General features: G+C 40.0%; 1 protein-coding gene across 2 annotated transcripts; it reads left to right on the plus strand.

Annotated features, from left to right (window-relative positions):
* The first annotated feature begins 1,434 nt into the window (after nt 1-1,434).
* On the plus strand, nt 1,435-6,784 carry tpbgb (trophoblast glycoprotein b). 2 transcript variants are annotated; one of them, XM_059982379.1, is made up of 2 exons: nt 1,435-3,429; nt 5,175-6,784. In XM_059982379.1, exons 1-2 carry the CDS (start codon nt 2,478-2,480, stop codon nt 5,177-5,179), a joined length of 957 nt encoding a protein of 318 aa, XP_059838362.1. In that variant the 5' UTR covers nt 1,435-2,477; the 3' UTR covers nt 5,180-6,784. The 2 variants fall into 2 exon arrangements, with proteins under 2 accessions (XP_059838362.1, XP_059838361.1); XM_059982378.1 differs by having other exon boundaries at nt 1,436-6,784.
* The last annotated feature ends 4,563 nt before the right edge of the window (nt 6,785-11,347 follow it).

Genomic DNA, 11,347 nt, shown 5'->3' on the forward strand with positions numbered 1-11,347 from the left:
TATAAATTACCATTGAATTTGTTTTCATCAATGTTTTAGGAAATGTCTTTCTAAATCACAATTCACCGGTTAAAAACAAATCCTCATGGTGCCCCCGATTCTCTTAGCTACCGTATTAAGACCAGGAATTTAGCTTCCACAACTGCACACATCTATAAGTACAGATTATCTACTCACAACATAAAACTGCTTTTTGATTCAGAATCAGAATTAGATTTAATATCATTGGCATATGTCGCGAATTATCAAATCGCTAATACATTTCCGTCTGAACCTTATACCCAATTATTGATTGTGTATATACGTATATAAACGGAGCTGCCAATTACGACCCGGGAGACACACTTCCTTCCAGTATATAAAAAAGAAAACTTCACAGGTACTCTCGGCCTTCTTTTATCTTCTAACCCCCGCAGCTTTTTCGATTTATACAGAAATGCATGTTATCAAGTGATCACTTCATGAACGCCACACCGAGAGCTCTGGAGTAAACCTCCTTCCCTCCAGCACCGCTTTCACCGGAGGAATCTGCAGCATCTAGAATGCAGCCAGATTGCTTCCATGAACACTGCAGCTGGGACCGCTCTCACCGAACCGAACAAGTAATGGAAAAGGAGTGCAATGTATGAAATATTCCAGCCTCCTCGCCTAAGCAAGACGAAATGGATATGAAGGTGACATCATAATAATAATAATAATAATAATAATTCCCGTATTTATCTTGGGGTAGATTTATGCCTTTTAATTCTATAGACATCATGGCAAGTTTTAACAACCTTAGCAGCTCCGCTGTCTCTTTGCCTCCATGGAAACGCTCGTGCCTAACGTGTTTTCAAACAAATCGCGACCCTGTAGTGACCGGATAATGTGCTTGGCCAAACGCAAAATGGATATTTCTTCAGAATATTAACAATTCTCTTGAGTTCTGGTTAGGAACATGGCAGGAGACTGCTCGGGGCTGCACGGAAATGAACTGTACTCACAAACTTCTTATACTTTAGGACGGGAGAGGCGGGGGTATGATGGGGAGCATTTGATATGATCCATCTCCCAATTCAAAAGCAAACCATTAAGTAATTCAGACGATCTCATGACGAGAACCGCGAGCGAAGGCAGAATGTTCATTGGAATCGATGGCGTTTTCTTGAAGATTCGCGGGACAAGAACCGAGCAGATTACCACAGTACAAATGCAGCTGAATCCGTAACGTGAACCTGTAATCTATTGAATGAAGGAGCCAAGCACTCATTCCAATCGTATGAATAAAATAAACAGACGTTTGAAGGGAAAGTGATATTCCGGAAATATTTTAAAAAAAACAAAAGTCTGTGTTTTCAAAACGTAAGAAGCTTGACGCTGCTCACTACCCATGCTGTTTCTGAAACTGCGTGCGAAAAGATCAGGAGTTTCATTGGCCGCGAAGAAACAGCACTTCCTTTTATTATTTAATACGGAAAACAAAGGTAACCGTTACCCATTTCTTAAATTCACCACCTCCATACACATGCAGACATAAGCACGAACAACTGATTTGTGATGTTTTATTAAAAGTATTATGCTACGAAAATAGAGGCCCGCACCGGATTCCAGTTATTGCAACACCACAATTCCAGTTATTTAATAAGGCATCCGGTCAATTCATTCACTTTTCCCATTAGCAGAAAAGAAACGCCCTCCTTGCTTCCGGTGCGAAAGCTTGTGGCGGAGATGTGGGGATCATTAAACACCCCCCCCCCCCCCACTCTGCTCGAATAGTCCACGGCAATTACTGAAACTCAGCGAATCATGTCCTTTCTCGCAGCGACTGGCAGAGAAATTGTAGAATTCTGTTAGCATTAGAGCAGAAGTGGTTTGGGATACCGACTCTCGAGATTGGATTTGGCTATCACTTTTCTTTGCGATTGCTTCTTGTACTTTTTGGTCTTCAGCCATAAAACCGAGAGACAAAATTTAAAAAAAAAACACGTAGACTGAGACTTTTGGAGCTTATTCTCATCCCCCGTTGCTGCCCCGCTTTAAACTAAACCAAATGAAACTTCCATCTGGCGAGAATTGTCGCCCACGGGAGTCGGGGTACAACGCGCCGAAAAGTTAACATTTTCTCCAAGGGGACTTGCGAAGAAGAAGCGAGCGAGGAGAGGAAGAGTGGGCTCGGGGGTGGGGCTCATGAAGCTCTCCTGCCAGGAGCCAGTTGAAACCACGCATACAGACACATACACTCACTCACTCAGAAAGAGAGGAGGTCCGACGCTGGCCAGCGCCTCTGATTTCCTACAGTGAAGGCTCAGCTCGCTTTAATTCGCACCACCCTGCGAAGACGTATCACACGGCTCTCGGCTGCAACCCCCGACCCCATAAACCTCTTACTCCACCCCCATTTTTCCCTTTCCAGCTTCCTGACAGTTTCTTGCTCCCTCCCTCCCAGCGTGGCTTTATAAGGAAGTTGAAAGCCTGGACTGGGGGAAGCCGGCGATACCATGACTGGGTCCAGTTTAGTACAAACTTTAGGCCGTTGCAACAACGTTAGAGCGTGTGTCCCGGCTCGGCTCATCACGCCCCTGACACTGGCGCTGCTCCTGTTCGGGGGCTCGGCTTGCGTCGGCTCGTCAGACCCCTGCCCCAGGCTTTGCGAATGCTCCGAGCCGGCGAAGACGGTGAAGTGCATTAACCAGGAACTGAGCGCCATCCCGAGCGGTATCCCGGCCAGCGTCAGGAAGCTCTTCATCACGGGCAACGGCATCTCCACTCTCACTGCAGGGGCATTCGGCCATTCGCTGGAACACCTCACCACCCTCAGCCTGAGCGGCAACAAGATCCAAACCATCGAGGCGCTGACGTTCGCTTCCATGCCCAGTTTGACGCAGCTGGACCTCAGCAACAACTGCATCTCCTCGCTGAACCCTGAGGCTTTCGGCAGCGGAGGAGGTGCCCACAGCCTGCGGGACCTCAACCTGAGCCGGGCGCTGTTCAACGGTTCCATGGTGGAGCAAGTCACGGAGCTGCTCCAGAACGGCAGCCTCGCCAACCTGGAGACCCTCAAGCTGTCCAACAACGATCTCTTCTACTTGCCCGCCCGCACTTTCTCCCACTTAACCAGCCTAAGGCAATTGGATCTGAGGAATAATTCATTCGTTGTCTTCAGGAACATTTTCCAAGACTTAAACCTGCAGATGCTTGACCTGAGATTCAATGCCCTCAAGACGGTGGGGAATGGCACGTTAGCCGAACTGAACAGTCAGCCGGAGCTTCGGGTCGACCTCCGGGATAACCCCTTTGTCTGCGATTGTGGCATTAAGGAATTCCTGGGTTGGCTGCGAAGTACCGACAAGGTAGTGAAGAAAGGCAGCTTGCTTTGTGCGTCGCCGGAAAATATGGAAAATACACCCATCCTCCAGGCTGGAAACTCCGACTTGGATTGTACCTACCAAGGTGACATGGAGAGCGTTTTGCAAACTTCTTACGTATTTCTTGGGATAGTTCTGGCTCTGATTGGGGTGATCTTCATGTTTGTCCTGTACCTGAACCGGAAAGGCATCAAAAAGTGGCTTAACAACGTAAGGGATGCGTGTCGAGACCATATGGAGGGTTATCATTACAGATACGAGATTAACTCAGACCCCAGATTGACAAACCTTAGCTCTAATTCGGATGTGTAATGCACATTGATGGGGATATTTGACTTATTTAAGACTAAAGACATTCTGGGTGGATTTTTAATGATTAATTATTTGTAATCGCTATGCATGTTGACATCTATACATAACAAATGGTTTAAAAGTTGCTGTCACTCCATGGGATCCCGACAGTGACAAAAGGTTTGACACTCACAGTGGGAAGTGTCCCATGTACTGTGCGCGCGCGAGTGTGTGTGTGTGTGTGTGTGTGTGTGTGTGTGTGTGTGTGCGCGCGCGAGTGTGTGTGTGTGTGTGTGCGCGCGCGAGTGTGTGTGTGTGTGTGTGTGTGTGACCTTTTCCCCTCTTGCGACTTGTTGTGTAACAGTGCCAAAAAGGGAGCGCTATTGGAAGGCAGTAAAGGTCTCCAAACTCTCCAAACATAATAGGCTACTACTTGAAACTTCGAGGATTAATTGCTACAGTAACCATTTCACGAAAGAATGAGGCAGAACAACCGATAACAGCAATAAAAACGGTGTTGTAGCAAACAGGTTTGGAGCATTGTCTTCCCAAATTTTGAAGTTTTATCATCGGTTTTCCCCAGCAGAACAACCGATCTGCTTTATTGTAAATTTCAGCCGCTCAAAACATGCTAGTCACAGAGGGAAAAGGCGCCTACTATCGTCGCCCTACTTAATTATAACCATAAGTCTTTAAAGTTTACCTGTCTCCCACGAACTTTACAAAACAAAGTGATAAATTAAGCCTTCGTTTTAAGTTTGTTGTGAACTCGAGTTCCATTTAGGTAAGGGGGATTATTGCAATAAAAATTGTCCGTCCGTCTGTCTGCTCCTGTGAAACGGCACTGTTTGAAAACATCTGGATGCACGAAGATCAAGGAGTCTCCCCACCCATCCCCCAACTGTTATTAAATAGAGCGCCATCCCCACATGGAGAGTGAGTCCGCAGGCCTCTCTCCGAGTGCAACGTTATCTGAGAACTCTGAAATCTCGCTTGACAGCTGTCTATTTCACGAGTGTACGTGCGTGAAAATAGCAAAACCAGTTAAATGCTGAGCCTCGCAAATTCTTGTGAATTTTTATTGAAAGATGCATCTTTGCAACTCAATTAATTGTTTTGTAATATTTTCGAGGCTGCACAGACAATTAAGCTAACTAATCCCCTCGATTAAAATGAAGGAAACAGGCAACTGCCACAAAAATAAAGGTTAACTATGTTTGGCAAAACCAACTTGTAGTAATCAGCAGTGAAGATTTTTTATATGTAGTCCGCACGCACATGGAGACACTCTGGAAAAGATTCGTGCAGAGTGGAGATGTAAATAACAAATATTTGCACGAACAAGCTTGCATTATTTATCGAAGTAGCGAATTAGACCCACAATCCAGTAGTGAACTACTAGAATTTGAATGCTTAGCAACACTTGGTATAGTGCATGATTGTTCCGGGGAAGGACTGCACTGGGGTAATACTTAGAGAAAAAAAATATTTGCTAGCCAGTGAGTGAACTCAACTCATTCCATTTGTTTGGCTCCTCAGCATGACGGCATCTTGCAACATCGCCACAGCACGGAACGTTAAAACCTAAACAATTGGCTGCTTTCATGTATGTGATTTTCATCTGAGCATTAATAGGTGTTGGAACCATTTCACTTCAGTTCTTTTGTTCTTAGGTGCATGCCATAGATGTGAAGCATTCTTCACCTTAGGGTGCATGTGCTGTGGAGAAGTTTAAAATATTCTCCTTGCTCTGATTTAAACTTAAGAGAAGGTTAACATTTTACAAAACATACAGGGGAAGGTTTGATGCGATGATTTAATAAAGCCAGATGGGAATGTGAAATAGTGCAAAGCTGATTGTCCATAAACTTCAGATTTGTAATTACATATCAATCTAATTCACTTGAAAATATTGTCAATGATGTGGCAGATCGCTGGATGATGTACTGCTTGTCTTGGCAAAGAATAGGCTTTGCATCTTTCTTCAGACTAGCAAATCCCTCTTCCGTCACAAACAGCAGGATGTTCTTCAAACCCCTTAGTGTAATGACACACCTGGTTGTAGAAATTCTATCAACTAATATTTCAGAGAAGTGGATTGAAGACAGTAACTAAAATCTAGTCTTGAATTTGTAGTCAGGGTGAAAAAATGTATAGAACAGATTGTACAAGTTGTAAAGAGAACAGTCACTAATAAGATCCTCTTAATGATATGGCAGAAGTCTATATAAGCTCTGAGCTTTCACTAAAATTTGCAACATAACATGACATAAGGTCACAACAATTAGAAATTAGCAAGAGCATTTTGTTACGTGGATCCACCTATTTGCTCTATTCAAAATCCACTTGAAAAATGCATTGTCCACTGGTATTAGTCATTTGAGTGGGAAATATGATATATTGCAGTTCAGTTGATGACTTTTTTCCATACCTATTATTTGAAATGTATATATGTTTATTTGTATAAGATGATGTTAGTTATAAAATAGCAATCTGACATGAATTTGTAGACCATATTTGGAACATATTTCTTGATCATATGTACAGTAACTGTAAAAAGAAGGCAGCTTAGTCCCATAATAAGCTGCTCTTCGTAAACAGATTCTGTTTTTCATTGTTGCCAATTGCTAATAATTGCTTCTGTTGTCAGTTTTGAAAATTTTGTTCCAGTGTATTCTGAATTGTCTTCTGCAAGAAAAGATAAGCAGGTATGATATTTCATTGATCAAAAAAAAAGCACAGACAGAAATCTAGGTTAAGGCCATCTGGAGTGCATTTTATTCTGATCTATATATAGGCTTGCGCAGTGAAGAGATGGCAAGAAATGTGCTGAATACAGCTTTCTACCATGTCACATCCTTGATTAGTACCATCGGTCTTATGGTTACTGGCAAGATAAACAAGGCCATGATGGGGATGGTTGGGGGTGGGGGAGTGCATTTACTATTTGGTTCTTTAATACTACTTATGTAGTCATCAAGAGATCATTGCATGCAACAAAAAACAGTGTGGTAGAGAACAGAAGTTGGAATAAAAAGTAAGTCGCCTTCCTAGAGCCCTGAAGAACATAAACATATTCAAGCTGTACGTTGTTTGCTTACAATCGCTTTGTTAAATTTTATTAAGAAAATAAATAATATTGTAGTGTGTTTCTGGTCTTAATTTACTATGGATTTGGTTCGTGGCATTGATGACTTTGTGTATGTATATGTGTGTGCATACGTTATATGTGTAATGCCTGTGTGAGATTCAGAGTTGTTGCCAAGTGTAGATGATATCTTGATACCTTTACCTTCTGAGAACGTCAACTGCATTTTCCCCAACAGTGAACATACTCGTGAGAAGCTATCGATATTCAGTGATGAAAAAAAGCATGGCAGTGAGCAAGAGGTAAAATTTGTACTAATTTAAAGAAAAATCATTCGTCATTGAAACAATAATGTCCAGTGATCCAGAGTCACTCAAGGGAGATGCTGAGTTACAGCTGTGGTGTTCAGACATATTCAGCAAAGCCTGCAGTCTGTCACAGGCAGATGTAACATTGTGGTGGTAAAGCTACCTGCCTGCCACAACCACGATCAGAAACACACCGGCTGTTGCATAACAGCACATCACATTTATATAGAATATTTAAAAGCACTGCTAGTAAATGAGCAGAAAAAGCATTGTTAAAAAAGGCAAGTTTGAAAAAGTTTTTTTTATAAATAGAAGCAATGTGAATGTCTAACCACCAGAACAGATATAGCTGAATGATCTGCTTTCACTTATGGAGATCTGTAGAGGAAGGCTGCAATGAAGACCATGATCTGACTAGTGATTTTTCACAGCTACTTCCTACTCTGTGCATATGTACCTTATTTACAGCCATAGTAATTGTTCTGTAACTATGCTGGAAAAAACCCATCGGCTCCTAAATTCTGTGGTCATCTCAGTCTGCTAAAAGTTGCATAGATATATGGATTAGGCCATTGGAAAATATTGAAAATAATATGAATTTTGAATTTCTTGGAGACACTACTCAATGTAGATAAGTGATAACTCAAATGGTAGACTAACAGAATTTACCAGAACAAAGTATGAATATTAGAGGAAATTCAGCAGGTCAGGCAGCATCTACAGAAAGGAATAAAGAGCCGATGTTTTGGGTCAAGCCCCTTCATCAGGGGTGATGAAGTGTCTGAGCCAGAATTGCTGACTCTTTACCCTTTTCCATAGATAATGCTTGACCTGCTGAGTTCTTCCAGCATTTTGTGTGCATTACCCTGGATTTCCTGCATCTACAGAATTGGTTGTGTTTATCGCCACTAGAATTTAAAGACTGGTAGACTGATATTGAGAGCATCACAGAAGCTGATCCTGAGAAAGAGTCTTAGTGGCACTAAGAAAGGAAGACGGTGCACATGCTGTAAAAATATCGATGATTGAGCTTTATGCATAACTGAGAATCAGATAGGATGCTGAGGTTTCACTCCATACTGTTCTGCCTTGCTGAGTGTGGGGAAGGACAGGCAGACAGATGAAAGACTGCCAACAGGAGTCATCTGTAACTTGACTAGGTAGCCAATCTATCCACACCTATGAAGTCTTGAAATTAAAAGTTAGGTGGATTTTGCCACTATTAGAAAAGTATATAGAGTGGCTGCAAATGGCATAAGCAAGGAGCAGAGTAAAAAAAATACCCAGCAAAACAAGTATATATTGGGTATATTTGGACAACTGTGGTAGGATAGGTACTAGTTAAGTATAATTATTCTCAGTGTACCAAAGAAGTTCATTATCATGTATAATCTCATCTGAACAATTAATTTTACTGGTGTAAATATATAACATTATTATAGGCTAAAGTTTTACACTAAAATAACGCTTTTTATTGCGGTTTCCCTTCAAATTATCCCACACAAAAGGTCAAATGCACCAGAAGTATAAATATAAGCTTTCTGATCTCAATAAACAAATGACCACAAAGCTCTCCCATATGGAAAGGCTATTTGGTGAGGTATCGGCAGTCATTTATGTATCCAGGGAATCATACCTTACTGAGTTAATCATCACAAAAATTACAAGGAAGAAAGCACAAATAGTGTAAAGTAGGGAGAGTTAGCTTCTATGATTAGAAATCCACTGCTTTCAAACAAATTTTTAAAAACTTCTTATTTTGTCTGACAGGTTTTTGTCTTTGTCATTTATATATTCTGGTTCCTTTTTGCAATGAGAAAGAATGATCAATCAGAGCATACTTTAAAAGTTCGTCTTTGAGCACAGATGGAAAATAGTGGCCAAAATTCATCCGAAGTTTCTTGGTTAGGTTAAGCTTCAAGTTTCTTTTTAAGATGTATTTGTCTAATCACAAATGTGAAAACCTACAATAATCTTTTTATTTTTCTTTTCATAGAAGCATTCTCCTTCATGTATTTATGAATTCAGTCCAGAACAATATTTTAATTGCAGCTGAAAATAAATTTATCATCATAAATAAGACAGTAAGGGAGTTCCAGTTCTGTGAGTAATCCTTTATTAAAATTAAATTAGTTAATTTTAAAAACCTTGTTTTAGTCTTGTTAGCAGTAAATTAAGTGCATTTTAACGAACACTTTAAAGAAAATGTGCTGGTGCACCCAAGAAATGAATGCAATTCAACGAGTCTTTCAGTATCAATGTTATCTCACAACTTTAACTGAGGCATGGGTAGATTTGTGGTGATTACTTAATTTGGATGAGCTACATCCTGACCTAGCATAATAGATACCTGAAAACAAAGACATAAAGTGTTTGGGACATAACTCTTCCATGTTCTAACTATTCATTCTTTCGTAATAGCTCGTTGACTTAATTCTACACATGATGTCAATATTAAGAAAATATACAAAGCAAAACTTGTCTCCCACCTATTTAAAATTAGTTTAATCACCTGGATACTATACTAATGCAGCTCTTAATAATCATCTTTATGTGTAACATTGAGACATACATAGTTGGTTGAACAACTGCATTTTCTTTGGTCATTAAATTATGAATGTGTTTACACCATAGTGGAATTAACATTTTTGTTATTTTGTTAACCTTCTTTTACTTCATAGAAGAAATAGACAAATACAGTTTAAAATGATTTAAAATTAAATGTAACTGCTAACTGGAGGGTTTTCAAAAGCTCACTAACCCTTTATTAAATTTGCTCAGGATGAACTTTAGTTCTGACATAGTGTTATAATAGAATAGCTTTCCAACATGTATAGTCAAATCTACATTATTTACATGTGTATTTTCTGTCTGACCTTCTAGTTGGAATTTGCACTAGTTCTAACCCATTGAGTCTCGCCCAACCTAAAGGCAAAAATTATCCATCAGTTGTCTTCACAGAGAGCAAATCCCAGATTGTTGAAGGAATTCCAAGCTGTAAATATCCACTGAAAGTTAAATGATCTTGACTGGTGGTTTGTTATCTATGGCTTGAAGTCCCCAGCCTCCCTCTCTACATTGTACATTATATTTCTACTCTGCATTTTCTTTTAGTTATATTACAACCAATCAAGTAGTTATGTTTAAAGTGAGTTAAAAAATGACACTGCTGAAATTTATTTGCATCTGTTAGAGGTGTGCTTCATTCTTAAAGACGTAGATAGCTGTACAAATTTAAATGCAAACTAGTGCAGGGTTACTTCAACAGAATTTACATAAACATAATGTTGGAAATAAAAATGGTCTTTCTCTCTCAGATATTCTGTGTTCTGCCTTCAATTCCTGTCTATTTCTCTGAGGAGAGATTCCAATATATACTCAGTGGCCACTTTGTTAGATACTTTCTGCTAATAAAGTGGCCATTGAATGTTTGCTAATGGTTTTCTGCTGCTGAAGTCCATCCACTTTAAAATTTGATGTGTTGTGCATTCTGAGCTGCTCTTCTGTACACCGTTGATGTAAACTGTGGTTATCTGAGTTACTGTCACCTTCCTGTCAATTTGAACCAGCCTGTCCAATCTCCTATATCCTCTCTTATTAAGAAGGCATTCTCTGGATTGTTTGTGTGTGTATTTTTTTGCACAATTCCCGCTAAACTTGAGAGACTCTTTTGTATGAAAATCCCAGGAGGTCAGCGTTTTTTGAGCTACTCGGAACACCCGTCTGGCAGCAACAATCATTGCACGGTCAAAGTCACTTAAATCACATTTCCTCTCCATTCTGATGTTCATTCTGAACAACAATTGAACCCCTTGATTGTGTTTACCTGCCCTTATGCATTGATCAGCAGCCACGGCTAGCTGATTGCTATTTGCATTAACAATGTCTACCTAATAAAGAGGCCATTGAATGTACATTCAGAAAGACACACTTTCATCATTTTTACTTGCTTGCAGATTCTGTTTTATTACTCATAAAATTATGTTTCCATCACTGGACTGTGTACTAAAATAAGTATAGTGAAAATGTTTAGATGTTACTGTGGTATTTGTGTGTATCTTACCAAATCTGGTTGGTACCGAAGAAAGCATATCCTCAAAATGAACGTTGTATTGGTGGGGAGACAATGCAGTAAACAAACTACATTACAAACTGCAGAGTGTATTTATAGTAGAATTTTTGTTTAAAACTAAACAATCAAAACAAATCAGAAAATTCCATGCATTAAGTTAAGAATTCATTATTAACTGAATATTGTATTCTGTTTAACAAGTCCATTAAGTTTTGATGGTATCACACTCCATTACTATTACTAG

The sequence above is a fragment of the Hypanus sabinus genome, chromosome 10, assembly GCF_030144855.1.
Source record: "Hypanus sabinus isolate sHypSab1 chromosome 10, sHypSab1.hap1, whole genome shotgun sequence".
In the NCBI taxonomy this organism is placed as follows: domain Eukaryota; kingdom Metazoa; phylum Chordata; class Chondrichthyes; order Myliobatiformes; family Dasyatidae; genus Hypanus; species Hypanus sabinus.

Coding starts and splice junctions, on each gene's coding strand:
- tpbgb (XM_059982378.1), top strand. CDS start 2,478: ATGACTGGGTCCAGTTTAGTACAAACTTTAGGCCGTTGCAACAACGTT.